Source organism: Cydia amplana, chromosome 6 (genome assembly GCF_948474715.1).
Source record: "Cydia amplana chromosome 6, ilCydAmpl1.1, whole genome shotgun sequence".
NCBI lineage: Eukaryota > Metazoa > Arthropoda > Insecta > Lepidoptera > Tortricidae > Cydia > Cydia amplana.
In genome coordinates this window covers 11,311,512-11,336,422 of record NC_086074.1, presented here as the reverse complement: position 1 = coordinate 11,336,422, position 24,911 = coordinate 11,311,512, and the positions used below count along the sequence as shown (strand labels likewise).

At 38.6% G+C, this 24,911-nt stretch overlaps 2 protein-coding genes across 6 annotated transcripts in view; both read right to left on the bottom strand.

Moving 5' to 3' along the window:
* Positions 1-13,022, bottom strand: part of LOC134648876 (RNA binding protein fox-1 homolog 3) — a 65,330-nt gene extending 52,308 nt beyond the window's left edge. The window contains exon 1 of one of the 5 annotated variants that reach the window (XM_063503457.1): positions 12,624-13,022. In XM_063503457.1, the coding sequence (XP_063359527.1) occupies positions 12,624-12,635 (12 nt within the window). In that variant the 5' untranslated portion in view covers positions 12,636-13,022. The remainder of the gene's footprint in view (positions 1-12,623) is intronic. The other 4 variants (XM_063503459.1, XM_063503456.1, XM_063503460.1 and 1 more) reach the window with 4 other exon arrangements.
* A 524-nt stretch (positions 13,023-13,546) lies between these two features.
* LOC134649149 (uncharacterized) lies at positions 13,547-18,052 on the bottom strand. Its single transcript, XM_063503862.1, has 4 exons — positions 17,429-18,052; positions 17,128-17,332; positions 15,839-16,998; positions 13,547-13,660 (listed from the first exon to the last, which is right to left on the bottom strand). The coding sequence occupies exons 1-4, from the start codon at positions 18,050-18,052 to the stop codon at positions 13,547-13,549; spliced, it is 2,103 nt and encodes a 700-aa protein (XP_063359932.1).
* Between the last annotated feature and the right edge of the window lie 6,859 nt (positions 18,053-24,911).

The window sequence follows — 24,911 nt, the reverse complement described above, 5'->3', positions numbered from 1 at the left end:
ATTGTGAGTAACTCAAAAATGGGGGGAAATGCCTCCGGCGCGCCTCACTCTAAATTTTATATCTGCATACATCTAGCAACTATATCAAGTTTGGTGTCTTTTTCGTGTAATTCGAGGATAAGGAATTCATTTCTGTGACTAAATTTTCACTCACCCATACAAAAAATACGAGAAATTCATAATTCATAAAAAATCTTTACACTTTTTTTTACGAAACTCCTCTACAGAATTAAAAGTATGGGGATTTTCTCTAGGAAAAAAAAATACCTGTGAATAGCCCAATTATCCTACTATATATAATAGTAAACTTATCAAACATTTTTCTTTTATAACCCTCTTAAATAACCCTCTTAAAAAAATGTTTTGTGTCTCACGGCGTACCTGCATTGTAAGAGCGGTAAGCAGCTTTTAGGATTTTTAAGTATGTTTAGATGATTTCTGATATGCTTCTGTACGGCTACCATCAGTTTGGCACTGACATAAACGCCATCGAGAACGTAATTTACTTTCTATGCATCTCGCTCGTACTCGCATATTAGTGCGAACGAGATGTATTATAGAAAGTAAATTACGTTCTGGATAGCGTATGTCAGTTTTGACACTGTCAGTGACTCATGGTACGGGCTCTGGTTGTAGATAACATTAATAAATTACTTCTGGACTTGATATATATACACATACAATTTAATTATTTTTTTTAAGAAGCAGAAATGTCTGCGACCGATGCTATTATGCTCAGAATAAATTAAAAATTGGAAAAAATACTGTCTTGGGTGACACTTGAACTCCAGACGCCATGAGTTCAAGTCTCACCCAAGAGAGTAATTTTTCCACTTTTAAATTCATATAAATAAAGATGTTGGGAACACTTTCGCCAGTAGAGTTATTATAATTGTGATAAAATTAACATATTTAGTTCTTAGGATATGTCTGACAAAAAATGCACATAGGTCCGTGCAAATGTGCAGTCAAGACGGAGTTGGACTTAATGGACGGAACCCTTAGAACGCGAGTCCGACTCGCACTTGGCCGGTTTTTTTTAATCAATACTAAACTGTCAGCTGTCAAACAGTTTGGTTTTTGTTATTGCCGACCCTTAACCGCCTAAGCAATCTAAATTTTGCACGATTTTAGAACAGCCTTTAACAATTGCGCTCACATGAACTATCCACTAGATCAGTTGTAGGGGTGCAGTGTGGTAGTTGGCAGGTGAATCGAGTGGCTCGACTATCACGTAAACTGGCCTTTTTGTGCTCGAGCTCGAGTTGAGAACAGATAAAGCTAGTGCCAACTTCAGTCTACGGTCGGTAAGCTATTCAATTCGGGGTTCACTTGTAACAGAAAACGTGGTTGATATTTACAGAGAAGATTGAAAAGTAAAAAAATAAGGAGAGCGAGAGAATTATATCAGGCGAAGTTATAGCGACACTCGAGGGTTTTGGGCGTGACACCATCAGACCTTTGTATAGCCAATTTTAAATAATTAAAAAGTTAATAATGGAAACTCAGAGCATCAACTTAAAGCAAGCTTTTGTTGCTTATTTAGCAACCACATGATGATCATAATAAGGAAGTGATCGATTGCGTTCTGTTCGCGCAAGTTGCGGAAATTGATCTTCTTGGATAGAAAGAGGGCCGGGTGAGGTCTATTCTGCATGAACTACAAAGACGTGAGACAAGTTGACAGAGTAATAAATCTCTCATTTAAGTCGTATTGCCATTGGGCAACGTACACGCAGTCGGATTGCCGACATTCCTCGCATCCAACACGATATCTGCGACTGTTCTTGGACTGGGGCCAATTTGTGTCCAAAACAGATTTTTGTAACGATTACCAAGCATGTGGAATGGATCTTACTCATCATGAACGTACATTTATAAATCAATTGATAGTCGCGGTTCAGTGACCGCTCGAATTAACAAGTGCTGTTAATTTTTCTGTGCCGTTGGTATTTTAACAAGTACTTTTAAGCGAATATGACATTCAATTTGCAGACACCCATTGAGATAATGAACAGTAAACCGCAAAAACAAGTAACTGAACGGTTAGAAGATGAATTGATCACGATTTTGAAAATAATAGTATTTAAGTGTTAAGAATCAGGAATCTTTAGTTCGCGAGATAAACCACGCTGCCAATACCGTTAACTACCCATTTACAGCATGGAAATCATGGGTTTTGTTTCACGATTTCATGGTAGGAAAGTACCACTCAGAAAAATAAAACCCTCTGTTAAGTAATTTTTCATTAATTGATTGAAAGAGCATCTTTAACATGTTTTCATAGTTGCTAAGGATTCCTTTTTTTTTTCATATCTATTATCTGTTACAACCCAATATTTTGTTGTAAATACCATTTATAGTGAAAACTGACATTGTTGTTATACCGAACACGACTCTAACCTAAGGCATCCATTTCATGACAGACATTTAGGCATCTTGTGTAATACAGATATTTTTGAAGACGACTGTACCTATTGTTGTGTCAACGTCACAACATGAGTTAACTCATATACTAAGCGTCAAGCGCGGGTATTAATAGCTCGACGTCCCAATTAAGTGGGCCTGATAATAAGATCTTGACTTACCACAATGGATTCTACAGCTACACGTATAAATAAAACGATCGCTCGAATATTAAGCGCGTGTTAGTTTGTTAAATTTGGCTCCCGGCGCTACATGTACGAATGTCTTGTATAATTAAATAAATTACAATAGTACAGTGGGCCAAGAAAGTGGTCTACCAGTTTTGACAAAAGTTTCTGCGAGATCTAACGATCGCTAAGGTTGAAAATTGTCACTGACATAATATTATTGCAAGGGGAAATCGACTTTGTTGTCTCATGACGTTCAAACGAACCTCAACCGTAGGGTGGTAGACCACATTTTTGGCCGACTGTACATATAAACAAACCGCCATATTGAAATCGTCTCTGAATGTCAATTTACTAGTGACTTTACATAGTTAGCAAGTTCCATAGAATGACACTATATATTAGGTACTCATTTTTGTGGTCTCTCTAAGTTAGATTATATTAGATTTGTAATGAGTATTAAGTCCTAAGAAAACATAATTAATATTTCAGATTCCGGAAGTCGCTACACGGTATTTAATCACCTTCTCAGACGATTGATAAATGAATGTCCATCAACGTGCGCAATGCGAGACAAATGAACGCTTAGGTACTTGCCGGAAACTCCCGGAAAATGGGTGGCGCCCGCCTTTCAACACTCGTCATGTGCTTTATAAAAATACGGAGCCACTTTTGACAAAAGTAGCTTATACACCAAGATTGAAAATGGTGCTTCTAACCTAATTAAATACTCTACTTTTTATTGCGTTTACTTAAAAGAATCGTAAACTAACACTTATGTAGAACCAGAAGTTATTAAACATGGTAAAAGTATAAAACCAGGCGGAAATTCGACACATCTTACGCTCGAAATGCACACTGCATTACATGTAATTAATTACGAATTCTACCTTCGTAAATACGAATATGACGAAATTAAAAAATGGTTTACATGAGCCTACCGGGCATGTACGAATATTTCCAGCTGAAATCAGTTACAAATAGACTCGTTAGCGAACGTCGCGTCGGTCACTTTAATGGGTAGAAATTTAAATTGTGCCGTAAAATGCATGCGTTAACTGAAAGTGTAATTTACTGTTTTCAAGCGAGTGAAACCTCGGTATTCTAGAATGAATAATTACACTTGCTGTGCAGCCGGTTGCCGACTGAGCCCGGGGTAGTAAATAAACCGGGGCACATCCCTAACATAATACAGAAGGGTAAATAAAATCGGGACTGTAATTACTCGCTGCTCTCTTCGTAAAATTTGATTTAGTAAACGATATGTCGAGGCATAGAGGTTTGTTGTCCTACTAGTGTTAGATAGGGGGTTTCTAATGACCTTTATTATCTAATCTCCGAAGTGAGTGTTGGACTTGAAAATAAACATTGACGATATTCGTATGTTTTAGATAAACAAAATCACTGGGAGCGCTGTAACGTTCCCCAGTGACGACCCCGCGTATGAAATATGATAATAATAAAGTTTTCAACTTATCGAGTTCTTTTTTTTGTTTATTCTAAAATTCTTATACATCTCCGGTTTCTCAACAACTCTACCCATAATCCATATGTATACCTATGTACTTCGAAAATCGTGGTAACATCAGTGATAAGTTTCATGAAAGCTTATAATATATGGTATATGGTTGTCTAACGCGAACGAGTACCGAGGTAAGTGGCACGCCAAACAGGGATCCTGATACCATATCTCTTACCCCAGGCAAAACAAACTTTGTTTCACATCACAACGTATCAAAAAGGTTACTTATGTCGTTGTCAGTTGTCGATAAGGACGATTTGTACTTTCATATTTATGGCAGTAGTGATTTATCAACAACAAGCAATAAGTAAACAACCGTTCGTTAAGCAACGTCATTTAAAATAAAATAAACAATAAAATTCGTTTATTAAAAGAAAAAAGATAAAATAACATAACTAGCTCAGTGGTCCCACACTAGGCTAGGCCTGTGTCGTGGTGACCTCGGAGTAATAATTTATTATTCCGGGTGGTGACCCCGCTCTACAGAATTACTAAAAACATAATATTTTGGGGTATCCTCTAAAACTACTTTTCTTTTACATGAAAAACTATGCTAAAAGAAATACAACACACACACACACACACACACACACACACACACACACACACACACTTCTTTTGTAACATTATTTTGTATTTATACTACTACATTTCATTTTGATACAAGGCTCTCTAAGCCGCTTACATGTACATACTTATTTTTGACTGAAGATTTTTAGATCTCTAAAATAGGGGAAATTCAATTTACTTAAGTACCTATTAATCATATGGACTTTATTGTATTATATTTATTAGATATCATTTATTTAATTTCAATTGTAATTAATGTTCCAAATCATACAGTACATCAACAGTTATTCGATTGAATACCCTGGTACCTACTGTACCATAGAGTTGTAAATATACAGGGTGCCCAGTAATTAGTGGATAACCATCTAACCACCAACAGGGCACCTTAGGCTGGTCCAGAAAATGCACTTATAGGTCTAGTAAGTTTCGTGGTTTTCGAGATAATCGAACTTTTCTCTCTTTTTTAATAGCTATAGCACCATACTTCAAATTTAGAAAAGTGCGATTATCTCGAAAACTACGAAACTTTTACTAGACCTATAAGTGCATTTTCTGGACCAGCCTAAGGTGCCCTGTCGGTGGTTAGAAGGTTATCCATTAATTACTGGGCACCCTGTATATATTCCACATTGGGATATTGTTATACAATTTGTTTTTTAGCAGCTGTTAAACAGCTGTCACAGAGACGTGAGAAAATCTTATTTTAGTCGATTTTTTATACTATTACGCAATCGTACGTATTTGAAAAATTCTTATTTCAGTGATCCATTTCTAGGCTGTGGGAATCTCCCAGATTTAGGTAGGTTCTGTTTTGCAAAAGCACATTTCGTACTAGCTTATACCGCAGGTTCGTCCCCTTAATAAGCGTGTGTTTAACGAAATACGAGTATAATTTGGCCCGATTCATCTTGATGTCCTTCATCCAGGCAAATTCACGAGAGAAATAAGAGCCAGGTTAACGAAAGCTAAACCAAGTACGTGTAGGTGGTATCATACATGGGTGTTTTCTAATTGGACGTATTTCATAGAGGGTGTATGTACATATTGTACTTAAGTGAGTTTGCAACAAATGAGCCGCTAACTACTAGAATTTTAAATACATACATATGTTTCTAATGCAGTTTTTCATAAACATCTGCCCAATCTAAGATGCCGTTGGTAGAATAATCGAACACAAACGGACGGATAGAGACAAATCTCTATCCGTCATTTTTACATTTGTGTTTGTCAAAAGGAGACAAAATCAAACAAAGTCACGGACAACTTAACAGTTAACAGGTTTACCGAGAGTTATGATTAAGGGGGTAAGATATTAGGTAAATTTAACGCAAGTGTCTTTTTTAAAGTTTATTTCACCATTGAAACCCTTCGGCAAAACATAACAAGGAAAATCTCATTATATCCCGAAAACAGTGAAAACATGTGTTCTTTAGAAACAAATTTGTTGGAAATTAACTAGAGTATTTATCTACATCCTTCAATAAATACGACCAATTTGCAAACAGCCACCCAACAGCAGCCACAATTTGGAATATTCATTTTAAGTAACAAGGAAGGGTACCCAACAGGTCGGCTCCGATTTGATTTATTTTTATATATGTTATAGAGTAGTCTAAAATAACAGACATGTATTTTTTTAGCTGCCCATACGCAACTTACTGGGAGAAATTGGCCTCCAAAGTACTGAAAAGTGGCAAAACGCTCTAACTACTACTGCTTCCGCGAGACGCCGACATTTTACAAATATGTTGTAGGTTCTATTTATCAATGTATGTTTTATCTGATTATTGAAATAGGCCAATTGAATAGATCCAAAAACAGCGTTTTGAGGAAATATTACCCAGCAAGCTGGAAATCGTTTTAATACTTTCATTTGGTCCTACTCGTAAATGCGTGTAATCCTTGTTTACTCGATCCCAGGAGGTGATTACATATCTACGTAACACTGCGCCGAGCGTAGTAGGAAGTTAGAAAGTAACAAAAGGGTGAACAAGATAAGTCGATTTTCCGCTCTCCCGGTTACTCCAAAATGAGCGAAATAAGTAACTCATTAACAGCTTCAAGAAGGATGGTTGTGTTACTTAAGAACATTTAAATTAATTTGTAACTTTCACGAGGCGTGTACAATGGAGACCGCCATTAAAAGCGGTAGGGACCCAGCCAGCAAATTAGAGAGGGGAAACCTGGAGGCTTTGCGGCAAACAGGAATTTGTAGATGTTGGCATAGCAACTTCGTAACTTACAAACCATACCCAACTGAGTTCCCCGCATGTTCCGCACGAGACAGATTAATAGATTCTTTGAAATTAAATCTGAAGAGACGAAATCTATTGCTATTTTAAATAAGATACGGAATGAAATAAACAGAACGTTAATTTATGTTATCTAAACCAGCGGTCGGCAACCTGCGGCGCGGCGTGAACCTGTCACTGGCTGTCACTTGCGGCCCACGAGCCTCCCTGGCTATTTTGTATGTAATATTGACGAACGAAAATGTCTGATGAAGTCATAAATATTAACAAAGTACGGCCTACGTCAACTTCGTTAACTACTATGTGGCCCTTGGCTGCTAAAAGGTTGCCGACCACTGATCTAAACAATACGCAAATGGATGGAAGTCCTAGGAAACCGTAGAAAATGTTCAATTTAAAAACACAATTGGTTCAAACTGTACCTATATTTGGTAAGATATCTGAGTAAGGCCAATTTACAAAGGATATTCTAATGAACTGATTTAACAGATTTTAATCGGGCTCGTAGCGTCCGAGAATAGAGATATAATATAATGCCATCTCTACAAATTCTACAATAGGAATAACAATAGAGAAGACTACGAGTAACCGGACAAAATTATCTTGGGCTTAGAGAGGGCAACTCGATTTAACCTTACTCAACTAGGTTTAACGTTTATTCTCACATAATATTGTCTTCACTGTACCTAACACGGATTATTATTGTCTAACGATAAAGCGTTCATGCGAATAGAGGAGAGACATGTACCTATTTTATCGGTTTTACTAAAATCCTTCCAAACAAACCGAGGAGGCAGGAGTCGAAAAGAATTTCGCAATTTCTGTTACCGAGATTTTCTGAAGCACGTTTTAGCAATAACAATTTTATGAAATACCTACTTTTCTCTATGCTATCTGCGGCATATTTTTTATATTAAAAGAATAACATTGATATAGGGAATATCCCTAGAATATTGATTGACACCTGAAACGAACTGTTAGGTACTTCACGTCAGTTACACACGAAACACAGGATCATTCATATCATTATACTTAGCTACAAAGGCAGCGGCTTTAACAGACGAGACTAAAAAATAGATCCCTAGTCAATTTTGGACCTTAATCGGCTCTCTAGTCTGTTTAAACTGGGGGTAGGTAGTTTTGATTGGACGCAATATTGTACCTTCGGGAAATCAGGCGTATGAGGTAACAAATAATGTATGTTAATAGGATGTTCAGAGCCCAGATACAAATATAGTGTAAAATTAAGTCGACGTATGAATTGGCAGTAATACATATCAACAAGATAATTATATCACAAAAAAATCACGTCTGTTTTGGACTAACCTGCCAAGTGGTCAGAAAATAACCAAACATTTTGTTAGGATTGCGTAACGTTTACTTTTTTCGTCAACGTAAATCCTAACAAAGGTTCCTTTGTACGAAAATATCACGGCGCGCAATATTTTCTGTTGACGTTGTTTAAAAAAATATTCAATTGCCTACCATAACAAGATCCAATAAATACGGTTTTTCGTACGAATAGTTATCTACGTAGGTACATAGAGCAATTTTCCAGGAAGACTATAGTTGCGTGACGGAATACAGGAGATTTGTTGAACTGTAATCGAATGCCGGCCGACTCAGTTCGCAATCACAATAGGTCTCTCGATAATTGCCTGATTTGACATTGGTCTACTGAACGGCCATGTAAGGAAATAACTACGCGCCATGACACATGTTAAATCTTGCAATACACATGGTAATACGGTAGTAAACAAGCCTTAAGTACCTAAATACTAATCGCCTTAATCGTGTGTTCGTCTCTGATATGTTCTTACACAGGTACGGTTCGACTAAGTAAGTGCATGATGTATAGGGGTTTACAGCAAGATCCCATAGGTATAACTGAGACTACTGAGAAGATGCACCCATGCACCTGTTGATGTGATTGACAAGCACATACATCTACTCCATCATACCTAGGTATATGCATGTGCTGTGTGAAAAAAAATTACTACCTGTTCCCACTTGTTCCCGGTGTCGTTGCCGTCTCGGCCAGGTTGGGTGGGAGCAAATGGGAATAAGTAGGTACCTTTCTTCTCATTTGTCACAACTTGTCAAGCAAATTGAACGCATCATTATGTTTCCCTCATTAACATTTTTATTGTTGTCCGCTCCGCTGTAGCTACTATGTACAGTGGGCCAAGAGAGTGGTCTATCAGTTTTGACAAAAGTTTCTGCGAGATCTAACCATCGCTAAGGTTGACTTTTAACGTTGACGTTTAACGTAAATCGACCTTGTTGTCTCATGACGTTCAAACGAACCTCAACCGTAGGGTGGTAGACCACATATTTGGCCGACTGTACTACCAAGCCCTGAGAAATAATAATAATAACACTGTCTCACGTAGTGTCCGTGAACTTGTTAGGTTAAGCAAGCCGATGGGATTCGGATGTCATGGGCATCTTGACATTGAGACGAGAATGAATAAAAACAAGATTAATGGCACGTTTTAAGCCGTAGGTATGGCTTGCAAAGATTACAGACAGTCAAAAATTACCGCATATCATTTTCTTCATAGGTACATAATTACCTCAAATGGTTTGATTTTCTAAGTTATCCGAATGTTACTTAGAGCTCTTACTAGAAATCTGATAGTTATCTTAAATATTAACTTTACCTACATCTAGACATTCCAAGGACACTTAGGATAGGGATAGGGACACCGAGTTAGGTTATTTAGCCTCAACAATCCAGGCAAACCTCTCTGTAATTCTGCATTATCTGTTACCTGCATTAATCTTTACAGGTGAGAACGAACTCCAGGTAAGTGAACATTTCTTTTGTTATAAAGAAGTTACCTACTTAGTGTAGGCACCTTCAATGCCAAACGGATCCTTCGCATCGCAAGCAGGTAGGCACACATTTCAAAATGGTGGATCGTCCGTGAACTCGAAAGATGTTGTAAATATTTTTATCCTTATTAGCGGCATCTCCCCGCCGGCCGCGCGCGTTCACCTTGAGGCTTTGAACGGGTTCCAGTAATCTGCCCTTACGACTCCGCCCGAAATTTGAACAAAGGAACAAAAACATGCTGCTATTTATTTTAGCAACAGGGCTACTTCGAACCCAGGTAGAAACGGGAGCGATTTTGCATATCTTACGTAGGCTGGCAGACGAGCAAGCTATACCCAATTTAATTCCGGATGCTTATTTAGGTGCCTAGGTACCTATTGTTATTACCAAGTTTGCTGGGCAAAGTTAGTAAATTATGCAAGTTTAATAACTATTCAGGCTAGAGCTCGTTTACATGTTTCGTATGCTATCTTATGTTAATAATGTTTAACTAAAGGCCGACTTCCCTTATTAGCCGTTTTACAGATTCTGTTCATTTGTGGTTTTTGTTTAGTAATTTAGTTCCTACACAAAGTTAAAGGGTGTTATGCAGATTATTTTGATCTTGCATAAGATACCGAAGACCTAACTTTTTTTTTGAAGTACATACTTGGATAATATGAAACCAACCACAAAACCCAACCCCGAAATCTAAGGTAGCTTGCAACCTGTTTCGTAAGTTATTATATAGGACTAATAGATTAGGACTGTATATAATCAAGTGGACAGGTAGGTATATAATGTAGATTTTAACGCCATGCTTACAAGTATATTAGGGTAGGAGCAGAGATTAACCACTGGTTGACCCATTTTTAATAGGCCGGTGAGCCTCACGCTATTGAGCGATGCTTGTCGTAATTTTTAATTATAAGGGATTGGGATCTTAACGAAACCCCCAGTGTAACTGATAGGTAGGTATATCTTATCTAGTCTATTTAACCATCATATCACTAATAAATATCACTAACTACACTACCCATAGTTTTCCGAGTTATAAATGTGAGTGAATAATGAGATCGTGGCATAATTAGCTGGTCAGACTATAGTTTCTCCGATTTCACTAAAAGCCTATTTTGTTAGAGGTACCTACTGTACCCAGGTATATATATTACGAGATTAAGGTCCAATATCGATAAACCGCTAATTGCTTTCGCGAGATTGATGACATAGGTATGGCGTTTTTCCCCATGTTTGAATGCAAATTCTTTATAAGTCTAACGAGTAGCTCAGGAGTTAGTATAGTCAGACAGATATACATATTTACTTATAGGCTATTTTGAACCTTGTCACAACAACCTCATTAAGTTAGCTCAAACGATTCCATGCTGATTGTGGTATATTTCTCTATGTTGTGGTACAGTTCGAAATGGCGCCAAATCCAATTTACGTTGGTTAGTAAAGGATGACTCACGTTAGACCGGGTCGTGTCCGGGCCGGAGCTTCCGGCGCTTCGTTTTCTATGGAAAGCATCACGTGATCACCTGTCATTGTCATAGAAAAGTAAGCGCCGGAAGCTCCGGCCCGGACACGGCCCGGTCTAACGTGAGTCATCCTTTATACTAAAATTGGCGGTTAATAAACAATCGGTGTAGGTTATCTAACCTAATTCACCGATTGTTTATTAACCGCCAATTATCATCATGTTGTTGTAGATACCTATAACAACATGATGGACTATTAGGTAGTTACTAATGTTACTATAGGTAGGTACCTATAACAGAAAACAGATTCGCAGATAGGTTATGCTCAGGGTCACCCAGCTTTACCGTGGCAATGACAACAGACCAATTTATTGTAAAGCTCAAGTCAAAACAGTAACAAACACATAATGTAGGTAGGCACCTAAGTACCTATCATTGATATAGATAGGGAATCATAATTTGAAAAGGGGATGAAAATGGTAACATTCAATCAATCTTCCGCGTGTTTTATTCCATTTTTATATAAATGTCTCCATTTTCTCAGCTCTAATAAATCAAATTGGCGCTCATCATTCACCCTATAAGTGAAAATCGGTATTTATCGACATTCCATTTACCGGCATTGCCGACAGATGTGATATCGCGTAACATTATTGTAAGTTAGGTAGATAGCAAAATTAACTGTATAATGCACAGATGTTATCTGTATTCTCGTGTCAAATATGGTTAAGTATGGTTATAGTTTAAATTAGTGCTTTGTGAAAATTACTGCTTACATCTCATTCAAGTTGACAATAAAATTGACTTGATATTTCCTCTATGCTGTATTGAAATTAAACAACATACCTAAATGAGTAATATTATTCTTATTATGCTAATTACAATACCTATACCGGATACCTACATTATTACAGATTATAATATTATTAAAGATTACATTTAAATTTCATTAATATTCAAGAGACAAAACAACGTCCAGTGGTACGGCAAAAGTTACTCATTCATTCATGCCACAACACATTTTAAGAGGCGCCCTCGGTAAATTATTCTTGTCATGTAAGTAGGTATATGCTTTAATTGAATCTAATATCAAACCTTCACGGTATTGAAGTAGAATGTATCCATCTCAAATTAACGATAAAATAGATGAATATAAATCAGGTGTCATCTACAGATCTACAGATCATAATGTTAAAGAACCAGAGGGCAAGATTGTAATATGTAAAGAACGCTGTATAAACAAAACGCATCTGACAATAACGACATGCGCCGTACGCGTACTATTGTGCGCCAATATCCTATCACGACTTCAGATGACTTGAGATAATAATAACTGGCAATGTAACCTCGCTTGTACGATTTCGTTAGATATTGATGTATACTCACAGGATAGTACATCCCCTGCGGCGGCAAAAAAAAGGCCCCTGATCCCCACAGCTTGCCGTTTGTATTTGCTTTGTGTTGCACAAAAATACACTCCACGTACGCCTCCGAGATGGGCGTCGACTTCACAGCACAAACTCTTATAAATTCGAAGCAGTCATGAGTATTTTATGATAATTGCTACGATTATTCCTAAAAATAATCTGGCTTGTTCAACTTTTTAGGTTATTTAGAAACAGCGCAGAAATAACGCGCTGAACACTGTCGCGGTTGGTGTCGATGTGCTGTGACTGTGCGTTAATGCAACAACGGCGTGGCTCGCCTCACTCACACAGATGCCACGAAACGCGACAGCTGCTCGAACGCGCGGAGTGCGAACGAGACACCCGAATGTTTCGGGTTCGGGCTATTAGAGTGCGATAGCGATATATGTCGTACTCCTTGACGTTAGCATTGGACGGTGGTTGGACAGATTACAAACTCGCGCTCACGTTGCTTTTTTGAACTTTGCGAATGGCGTTTTATAATCAATCATTCTTAAAAGTTGGTTGGTATCATTTATATATGAGATGAAAATTGTTAGCAATATATTTAGTTAGTTTAAAACAAAACATGGAGAATACATTTTAATGAAAGGATTTATCTATAGCAAGGTTTATGGCATACACCTGTAGGTTTATAGTAGTGTTTAAATAATTACGAAATATATGTTCAATTATTATTATATCTCAACTTAAATGCTCCTGTTAATTACCTAAGTTCATAATTAATAACACATGTAAATTCTAAAGTAATCTAAAGTATAGGTAGGTAATACCGCGTTGGTAAGCTAGTGAGATTCATTCTTAACGGAGAGGGAGAGAGATGCTGCGAGCGACCCTCCCCCTAGTTCGGCGCTCCCCGTCACGAGCCCGAGAGCGTTCGGATCAATGAATCGCTCCAGGCCCCCCGGTCCCGGCCGGCGTCATCCCTACATTACATTCCTCCCTGCGCTGCGTTCCGAGCGCCCTCTCGTGGTCATCTCGTGACTTGAACCATCGCTGATGACAATGCCCAATTGCCCACCTAATTATATCAATTTACGTCGCAGTATGACTAACTTTGAGGATCGTTCATTTTTCACTACATATTACACCTACATCAATTTACGTTTTTTGATGTGTCTACTAGTTGTGAAACTTGTGATAGGGACATTTCAGTTTAGGTATTTCTTATGCGAAATTTACTCGTAGATGTTACTAGGATCTAGGTACCAACTTACACTTATCTTATCAGATAAGGTATATATAGATAGCCAAGCAAATCTTGTCAGTAGAAAAAGGCGCGAAATTCAAATTTTCTATGGGACGATATCCCTTCGCGCCTACATTTTTCAAATTTGCCGCCTTTTTCTACTGACAAGATCTGCTTGACCATCTATATTTAAGTAAAATTAAATCTATAATTATCTATAATCTGGTGTCTATCTAAATTATCTATAGGTAAATGAAGCGCTGGTGGCCTGGTAGCGGTGAGAGCGTGCGACTTGCAATCCGGAGGTCGCGGGTTCGAACCCCGGCTCGTACCAATGAGTTTTTCGGAACTTATGTACGAAATATCATTTGATATTTACCAGTCGCTTTTCGGTGAAGGAAAACATCGTGAGGAAACCGGACTAATCCCAATACGGGCCTAGTTTACCCTCTTGGTTGGAAGGTCAGATGGCGTCGCTTTCGTAAAAACTAGTGCCCACGCCAATTACTGGGATTAGTTGCCAAGCGGACCCCAGGCTCCCATGAGCCGTGGCAAAATGCCGGGACAATGCGTACGAGGAAGATGGAGATGAAGATGAATTATCTATAATTATCTAAACTATTTAACTAAGATTAGAACTAGATTTTTTAATATAATAATTGTAATTTTAATGTACCTACCCAGAATAAATAATAGTACTAGAGGCTTCTGGTGACCAGACCCACCAGAGGGCTGGCCAATATTTTGCCCAGCGGATCAGCATTGCCATCCAGCGGGGCAATGCGGCCAGCCTTCTGGGCACGCTACCGAGCGACTACGACTTAGACCAATATTTTAATTTATATTTTTTAAATTTAAGTGTTATTTATTATGTTCTAATACAATTTCTATGATAACTTTTATGAATTTTTAAATTGAAATTACCTTATCAGTTAAATCAGAGTTTCCCAACCTTTTCTGCAATAAGTGCAAAGGTGATCATAAATTTACGTCGTGGTAAAAATCAAGAAAATCTACAGGATCGAACCCCACTTGTCGTCTCGCTACAAATCCATGGGGGTGTGTGAAAAAATAAGTTGCACCCTACATTTCAATATTTTTTTCTAGTTACCTATTAAAGTTTCAAAATATGTTAAAATAACACTAAATTAACGAAAACTATGTGTGTACTATACGATATACTATACTATACTATATATAATATAAGATATTTATAATCAAAGACTTGAAATTTTAAATGTGGCGAGATTTTGTTGGAATAATTTGAGTAGATATATTTCGTTATTTTTAGCATTAGAAATAAGGTAAACAATCTTGATGTGTCTTTTTAATTGAAAAACACAGTCATTTTAAAAATAAGTTACGGTAAATATGTAACAATTATGAAACTAATACGATCTTGTATAGTCTTCTGCTTTCATAAGTAATAGTTATTGATTTTTAAAAAGTGTTTTTTCAATTAAAAGACATGTCAAAATCACTTACCTTCTTTCAAGTTCTTTCTAATGCTAAAAAAACGAACTATGGGTAGTATTAAATAGACATTGTAAGTACCGATACGGCAATTTGTAAGAGAGGACGTAGAGTACCATTCATTCAGCCCTTCTTTATATTCAGGACTGATCTAAATTAATTAAATACCTACGATGGTCAAAAGGGCTAAGTCAGAATCCACCTTTCGCAATCTAAAATCAATCAACTTTCCTTTATAATTTGATTACGTAAGTACAAGAGAAAGAGAATAAAATAACAATACCTACATATGTACATATATTATATTTATAATCTAGGTATGTAGCTATATACCTTCCTTGATGTAAAACATTTATTAATGAATACAATTAAAAAGACATACATACAGTCAGTCATACTTACAAACTAACTACTAACTAAGCATTGCTGCCGCTCCTAGACGCTTCCGGTGCAAAAGTGCCCATAATACTCGCAGCATTGCCGCGCTGGATGGCTATGGATAGCCTCTGCACCAGAAACGACTCGGAGCGGGGGTCCTCCCCCTTCTGCCTAAGTCGACGGCCTATGTCGCGCACCATGTCTTTCGCGTCCGCCCCCCAGCAGCCCGCCGTTTCTACCGCGAAAGGGAGAAAAATGTACCCTGCTCCTAGGGGGGCATACTTTTGCCGCTTCACTCCAGCCTGAGACTCGGCCGCCGCTCCAGCCGCGCGCACCGTGCGACTGATATGCGAGGCGGCGAAGGTGCTGACACACGTAGCGTCCCACACCAAGCACCGCCCTCTCTCCCACGGTACGAGCGTTAGCCCATCAGGCCTTTTGCCATCCGTGCGACTAAGGCCTGGAGGCTCGAGTACCGACGGAATGCCCGCCGACCTGAGAGCCCTCTGAACTATATCGTTGAGGGCATGGTGACGCGGGTGCCTGCCAGCACAACGCCGGCAACTCAGCGCGTGGTGGCCGTCGGCCCCCACCATGGTACCGCAAATGCATATATGTGGCTCACATACCTTGCAGCCCAGGCGGAGAGCAACGGACACCCGCAATGAGTCACTATCCAGCAGGGTGCCTAATTGAGGAGAAGGCAGCGCGTGCAACCATGCCCCGGATTCTGACTGCGATACAGCCAGAAGTCTTGCGCGTTCCGTGCCCACAGCATTCCCAATAAGCCCGTTCAGCGTGTCCTTACACCCCACGTCATCCCACGCCCGCTGAAATTTGGGGTTTTCCGGCACGTGTGCTCCAGGATTGAGAGCCAACCACTCCCTCAGCGCATCGGCCACGAAAGGTATGCTCGCCTTGTCGCCATTCAAGGACAAAATATCAGCAACAAGGTCCGCCACCCCATGGGCCGACGCCAAGAAGGCCGGCAGACTTACGTCCTGCACACGTCGCACCCCAATGCCCCCATGCCGGACCGGCAAAGCCGCCTGCCTCCATTGGTCATCGCTGAGAGAGACGTTGACAACCGCCTCAATCGTGGCTTTAATGGTGTCGTCGAAGGAAGTTATTTCGTCCGGGAACTGCCAAACTGGAGATGTACGTAGCAGGTACGTCATTTTCGGGACGGCGAAACACTTTTGCATTAGGACCAACGCTATATGCGGACTTATTTCTTTGAGACGCTCGCCAGCGAGCTGAAGAAGATCTCTGCCCACCCGTAGCGCTTCAGGAACTGCGGACGGAAATATCGGAGCCCCCAACAAACAAAAAGAGTTGGTGTCTAGCTGCCTGAGGCCAGGAAGTAAAGAAGAGAAACATGGGAAAAGACAAGAAGACTCTGGCCCACAGGGGAAAAACTCACATTTAGAGGTATTCACCTCCAGCCCCAAATCCCTTAGACGCGGCAAAAGGATAAGTAAGTCTTGCTCCACCTCGTCCGGTTTTCCTCCAATTGTGCCATCGTCGAGGTACCAGACATTAAGGGGAGATTTGAGCTCGGTGATGACTTTGTGAATTGCCAGGCTGAAGGTAAGCGGACCGAGCGGATCCCCCTGTTGGGCACCTACCTGAGAAAGGATACGGTCGGAACCATGAAAGAGATTGGAAGGATGTTGATAGACCTGGTGAAGAAAAGGGAAGAGCATTGGAATATTATTACTGACCTCATTTAGCAAAACGTCCCGCTCCAGGGAGTTGAACGCGTTTTTCACATCCAGTTTGACAATCACGCAGCCTGAATTTGCTGGGTCCAATGCAAAAGCTCGAACGGCATGTATTGCCGCCTCACACCCCAAACGAGTTCCGAACCCTACCTGATGTGGCTGAAGGTAGGAAGCCATCTCTCCTCTAACTGCACGGCACCCAAGTTTCGCCACCAGGCGACGAAGGGTGCACCCTACAGCTATCGGCCTCACTCCACCCTCCTTCTTTTTGAGAGCACATAATGTAGCCCCATATAAATAAGGACACACCAGGGGATTTAACTTGCCGCCCAACAGGAAATTACACAGTTTTGTGAGAGCCTCCAACAAGCGCACCCCACCGTCCCCAGCCGAGCCAGATATGAGCTCTTTCAAGTGAGCCGGACGAATGCCATCAAGCCCCGCCGCCGATCCATTGTGGAATGAGTTGATCGCTAGAACCACGTCCTCCACCTTCATGGACAAAGTGGGACAGTCCAGGCCCGGTTCTGCCGGGAAACATAGAGGACGGGAAGGGCTTGGATGCTTGGACTGCAGCGCTGCGAGAGTGTCCGATCCTGACGGAGCAATTACGTCCTCACTCATGAGTAATCGGACGGCTCCCCTTAAATCCCCCTCATGAACCTTGGCCTCAATTGTCCTCGTGAGAGACAGCGATCGTGAAGCCGCAGTCCCATCATCGGACGATAAGTATGAGAAGGCCTCCACATTTGCCTTGACCTTCGCAGTAAGAGAGCTTGTACCACCCGATTCGGGAGTCCTTAGGGCCCTATACGCAAAAGACAACAGAGCGTACCAGTCGTCGAGTCCATTAACGGTAATGCAACTCTGAATAATTTTGCACAATTTATCAGCTGCAACGCTTCTCGCCCCCCTCGGAATGTGCCTAAGAACCCGCACCGATTCCTTAAAAGACGCGAGCTCATCCAGGTTGCAACTGTGTGACTGCGCGTTTGGTACCGGTTGTGCGGCATCAGGGATTACGGCAGTACCGCTGACGGGCAGCGTCCCAGAACTGGAAACCCCTTCGTGCCTCCACCTAATATGCGATTTAAGGCCGCGCGATGTGAATAATCGCGACGAGTTATGGCCTTCCTTGATTATTTATAAAGTTAAGGATTTGGATTATGTAATAGGTAAAACTTTACGAAACCTCTGAAAGGCGGTTACACAGGTAGGTCTACCTATCTACCCACGATGGCCACGATTTATCAATTCTCAAGATAAGCGAGATACTCGTAAGATGCACAAATCCCATAAGTGAGTGGGATCCGCTATCACGCGACCACTTAAGGATAACTTTACCTCGTGAAAGAGGTTAGGTACGAAAGGGTTCGATTCTCGGATTGGGTCAGTTTATTATAGGTACCTTCAAATTGATGTCCCTCTGTGTTTATTCGAAATTGAAAACATTTTAGGCTTGGATTGGAATACCCTCTTACATCGCATGTAACGTAACGCTAACTAATTCATTATACTAATTGTAATGTTTAGATAGTTATTTCTCCTCTGATATTTTTCACTGTAGCTCTATATGGTGTTAATTATAGTCCGACAGAAAATTGTAGAGAATTATTGAGGGCGTGGCCTACGTAGGTAACTGCCTGACTGTCGCATTTCTGAAGTAAAATAGTACTTGTAATATTGTACGAAATCTGTTTAGTTAGGTACACTAAAGTAAAAATAACAAAATTACTATAATTTTATATTTTTTTATTTATTATTCGGGTTCTTGTCGCCAAAGCCGCTTTTTATCTTATATTTTTATGGTACTTTTTTCGATTTATTGGTGACATTATTGCGATAGTTTTAGAATTAGTAGCTAGTAGTAAAGTAAATGTAAAAAGCGGCCAAGTGCGAGTCGGACTCGCCCATGAAGGGTTCCGTATTTAGGCGATTTATGACGTATTAAAAAAAAACTACTTACTAGATCTCGTTCAAACCAATTTTCGGTGGAAGTTTACATGGTAATGTACATCATATATTTTTTTTAGTTTTATCATTCTCTTATTTTAGAAGTTACAGGGGGGGGGGGGGGACACACATTTTACGACTTTGGAAGTGTCTCTCGCGCAAACTATTGAGTTTAGAAAAAAATGATATTAGAAACCTCAATATCATTTTTGAAGACCTATCCATAGATACCCCACACGTATGGGTTTGATGAAAAAAAAATTTTTGAGTTTCAGTTCGAAGTATGGGGAACCCCAAAAATTTATTGTTTTTTTTTCTATTTTTGTGTGAAAATCTTAATGCGGTTCACAGAATACATCTATTTACCCAGTTTCAACAGTATAGTTCTTATAGTTTCGGAGAAAAGTGGCTGTGACATACGGACGGACAGACGGACAGACAGACAGACATGACGAATCTATAAGGGTTCCGTTTTTTGCCATTTGGCTACGGAACCCTAAAAAGACTGTCGTATTTTAAGTACCTATCCAATTTACCGGGCAATCGCTGATAAACTTTACTACTAGCTATGATATGATAGTTGTTGCAATTTCTGATGACATTGTTAAAGAAATGTCACGCTATTGCATTTGTAACTATGTTCGCTCAGGCATCTTCGTGATTCGAGATACTTCGTATGCCATGTATGTAGAATGCCAAGCGATAGATGGGCAAAAATAACAACAGAGTGGGTACCCAGATATAGAAAAAGGAAGAATTATAGGCCTAAACTCAGATGGAGAGACGATCTGAAAAGTCACGACATACACTGGTGGAGATCAGCTCAAGATAGGAAAAAATGGGAACGTTTGGGGGAGGCCTTTGCGCGCAAAGCGCCATGCAATTAGTTAATTTATATAATAATTAATTCATTATTTTAATCACAATTAAATTTATAAAAATCAATTAATATTAATATATTCTAATAGGCAGATATGTAAATGTAAATTTATAACATATGGAAATTATTTATAAATAAGTAGACAATATTTGCATGTTACCTGATATGTAATTGCTAATTTGTGGAATGTCACGTAAATTGCATGAAATAAAGGGCTATTATTATTATATTATTATTATATAGGTAGTAGGTAAATAATAATGACGATAATGGCATATGAACACATGCAATAGCACAAGGATTCTTTAGTAACTACACCTTATCGTATTGCCATTTATGAGGGTACCTATACCTACATTTGTACCTATACATAGGAACGTTTAACGTTCTATTTTTGTAGAACATCTGTTAGTTGTATGTTGAAATGTTATCAACAAACAAAAGATTAGGCGGGCTTCGAAATCTCAATCCAGACCTAAACAAACTGAACGGGGTGCCTAGCCAACGTGACAATCGCTTGCGCTACGACAACGAAACGGTGTGTGTAGGGTTTGCACGACGGATCCGAAAGGTCCGCGGATCCGGATCCAGATCCGGATAATTTCATACATTTCGGATCCGGATTGCAAACCCTAGGTGTGTGTCTCTCTATCACTTTTCCATATAAGTGCGACAGTGAGAGTTGCGTTTCGTCCGCTACGGAGCGTAAACGATTGGCATGTTGGCTACGCAACCTGGCTTGCAACCTCAAAATTACCCCAGAGTACCAGACGGCACGCTACATGATAAACATCCGTTAGACTCGATGCTCGACCGAGAAAATTTTTAGAAAACAGTACATTTAACGCCATCTGTTGTGGGACGATGTCAAAATTTAGGCGATCAACGTAGCTCCGCAAGTCGTTAGACGGGTTTAGTTGGGTGCTTAGAAGACACGTTACGAATGGTTTTAAAAGTGTTCATCAGATGCCGCTAAACTAAAGTTTCATTCGAGTTTCGCTATACTTTGCAGGGTTCCCTTCTGCGAGCTGCGATGTAAACCTGAAGGCCGTTTTTCAGGGTATGTACGGCGATATATATAATATACCAGTTTACACATTTTGTTGGGCTTTCAAAGCGTTTTTTCTACGTTTTTTTTAGAACGAGAAAGATGTTTTTAAATACCTACCCATACAGCCATTTTCAGTCGCCGTTACGACACGGTGTAGACACATCTTGCGTCGACACCGTCTGTTTCGGTCACAATTCCAGTCGCAGAGTCGTCGGCTCGTCGCCGTTACGTCGCGGTTACCAGAATGGGGAAGGGTCGACACATTTTACAGACACATTTTAGTAACAAAGTGTCGTTGCCGTGTGCACACATTGTTACCAGTTTGCGACCACTTATATCCCAAAATCATTCGTTCATTCGTTCATTTTGTTCGTGTCAAATGGAAATGTCAGATGGAAAAATACTTAAATAAAAATAAGTGATCTCTAAAACGGATTACAAGACGTAAGTATGTATTATTTGTTTGCATTTATATTACAATAAGACTTAAATTACTATGGGAAATTAAACTGCTCGGGTGATTTGATAAACTAAGTGTAATTTTATCAACGCGCCACCATATTATTTTAGTTTAGCCGGCAATGTTATTGTTTACTTCTCAGTGCTTGTGTTCATAACTATAGGTATTATTTGATGCATTTTTAGTACTCTGATGCGTGTACTATACTTAAGTAATCGAAATAACGCTTTACCTACTATTAAACTTGTTAATTATGATGTAAAAATATGGTATAAGGCTAAAAAATATTCCAGTCACAAAGTAGTCGCAATGTTACGACTCTGTGTAGACTCTGTATAGACACATGACACGCGCTGTTGGATTTGCAATATGGCTCCTTGTGTTTATTTGTTTTCAGATATTCTCAAAGTGTAACAATGCCGTGGTCAGTCGTGCTGACCGAGGAGAATAAGGAGAAATTAGTTTCGTTGGTACCCATCATTTTCATAATTTCCGTCATTTCTGCCTAAAAATAGTTTAGGTTAGAATAAGTGCATCTGGAATTTACTTAACATTAAAAACTACTATTTAATTCGACATAGTTATTTTTTAAGTGAAACAAAACTATCAAACTTCTATTACTAAAAATTTCACAGTTTTACCTTACTTGTTTTGAGTTCTGTGCATTTTTTAATGTTCCCACCTTTCTGTAAAATGTTGACGAGTGTTAGAAATGTTATAAGGGTTTGGTCGATTATTACCATTTGCATCGCCCATGATGCCTTGCTAGAATTATGAGCACACGAGTACAGTTTGACAAACTTTGGTTTTCAAGAGGTATTATATTGACATTTGCAGTCACAATGTTTCGAAACAGTTCGTTAACCGTTACGACACATTGTGTACAGATTTGGTCACAAACCGCACGCAAAGTGCACACAATGTGTCGACACCTTGTTAGTCTTGTTACGGAAAAGCGTACACACGGCGACGTCACTTAGTTACTGAACAATTCTAGACACATTGTGCGCACTCTGTTACGACACATCTGACATTTAGTTACCACTTTGATGATTCTGCGACTGGAATGGTTATATGGGTATCAAACGATGTGCTAGGTACAGTCCTACATGTAGAGTGCCAATGAAATAAGTAACCCTTGGACTACGGATGTTTGATTAAAATAATTAATAGTTAAGGCTGCCCTTAAGGTTTCAATTTAAGTATTTAAATACCTTAAATACATTGGTTTATCAAAATACTTAAGTACCTAGAACTTTTTAGCAAAAATGAGGGCTTGGCAAATTGAAATATCGAAATACCTAACGGTATCGATAAGCAAAGCAAGTCAAAAATAAATATATAAAGAAAATTATAATGAGCTGTAAACTCACCCAAATGTTACAAGAACCTAAATCAAATGCAAATCGACAATTTCATCTATAAAATTAAAGAAGAAAACTATGATAAACATATACCTAAATACCTATAGCAGGTACCCTAAAGTGATAAAAAGTGGCTAATTAGTAATTACATATATTAAAGAAGAATCGCTACTTACTATAAGTACTTCGCGGTAGGTATTAGGTATTATAGTATTATTTTTAACAATGTTAGTACATTTTCTATAGAGTTTCAATCCCTCATTTTTGCTAGAAAAAGTTACAATTACAATGTTACGTGTAAATTAACTAGGTAAATAGGTACATAGGTACATATATCTATAAAAAGTACATAAGTATCTTTTGTTGACTAAGTCAGTACCTAGGTACTTAGTAGGAAATGTATCGTTTGCCTATAATATATCATTTATTTATTCTAAAATGTAGTTAACATTATTATAAACAATAAAAATAGCTAGACAATGATGTCTTTTTAATACTTATACCTATATGAAGTACTAAAACATGAAATGAATGGTTTATTATGCGTAAAAAAAGTCCGTCTGATAATGCTAAAATTCTCAAAAAGAACAAATTACCTATCTAACTAAACATTGTTTTTATAGACTTACCCAAATACACGAATTTAAATCTTCCCAATCTTGATACCATTCTAACAATAAATAATACTTATCGTTCATATTCACTATAAAAAAACAATTTTAACTTAATGATGTCACTGGCACATACAACTAAAATTGTGAAATGATTCTCTATTTGATTTTTTTTTCAGAGATGTATGTTCTAAATTTGAATTACATATGTCAGCGCTATGTATTTCCTTATCATTATCATTAATTTAAAATGTATGCTAATTGTTTCGACTTCATTCTGAATAATTTCGACTTGTTTTTGGAATTATTCTCGTGTAGGTATCAATATTCAAGCCAGACAGGTTAATAAATTACAGGTCATACATTTTATAAGATATATAGATATGAAATCAAACCTTATAAACGAAATCAATATAGGTATTATTAAATATAGGTAGGTACTTATATTATAAAGTAGTAAAAATATGTACATATTTCCATCTTTCTTTTATTAGCAGCAAATAAGAAAAGCAATATCCAAAATAAGGAGCTACTTGAATATTTGTAACTCCAAAGTTAAGAACCGCTACTTTAAAGAGTACTTTTAAGACTAAGACAAAGATGCGCGTTTTCTTCTCTACTATATACCTATCTAGGCCTACAATTATTCATTTTGGTATATTTTTTGGTAAAATAATAGTTAAATTATTAGATTAAAGATATTCGCAGAAGATATAAGTAGGTACATACATAAACTTTATGTCCTCTCCTGTATCTACTGCACGTAACGACTATATGGTAAAGTCGAATAAAACTGTTGTAAACAATTAATTTAGGTAAGTAGGTACCTATAGTCCGCCGTAACCCAATAATTATATTAATTAATTAATCCATTCAATTGGGAGTGTGTAATATCGGAATTATCTGATTAAAAGTACAGCGTTTTAAATACGTTGAAGCCATTGAGGTATATACAAGAGACGACATCTCGAACAAAATGTTTCCGCACCTCAGAGAAGTGCATGCATGCATGCGAAGCCGAAAATTGTTAATTGTTACGCACGAGTATTTTTTGACTCGGTTAAACAACGTTGCATACAATACTTTTTCTACGACCAAACATTTACTTTGAAAACTAAATAATAGTAAATCAACAGTTATTCCATTGCTTACCGGTGAAATGTT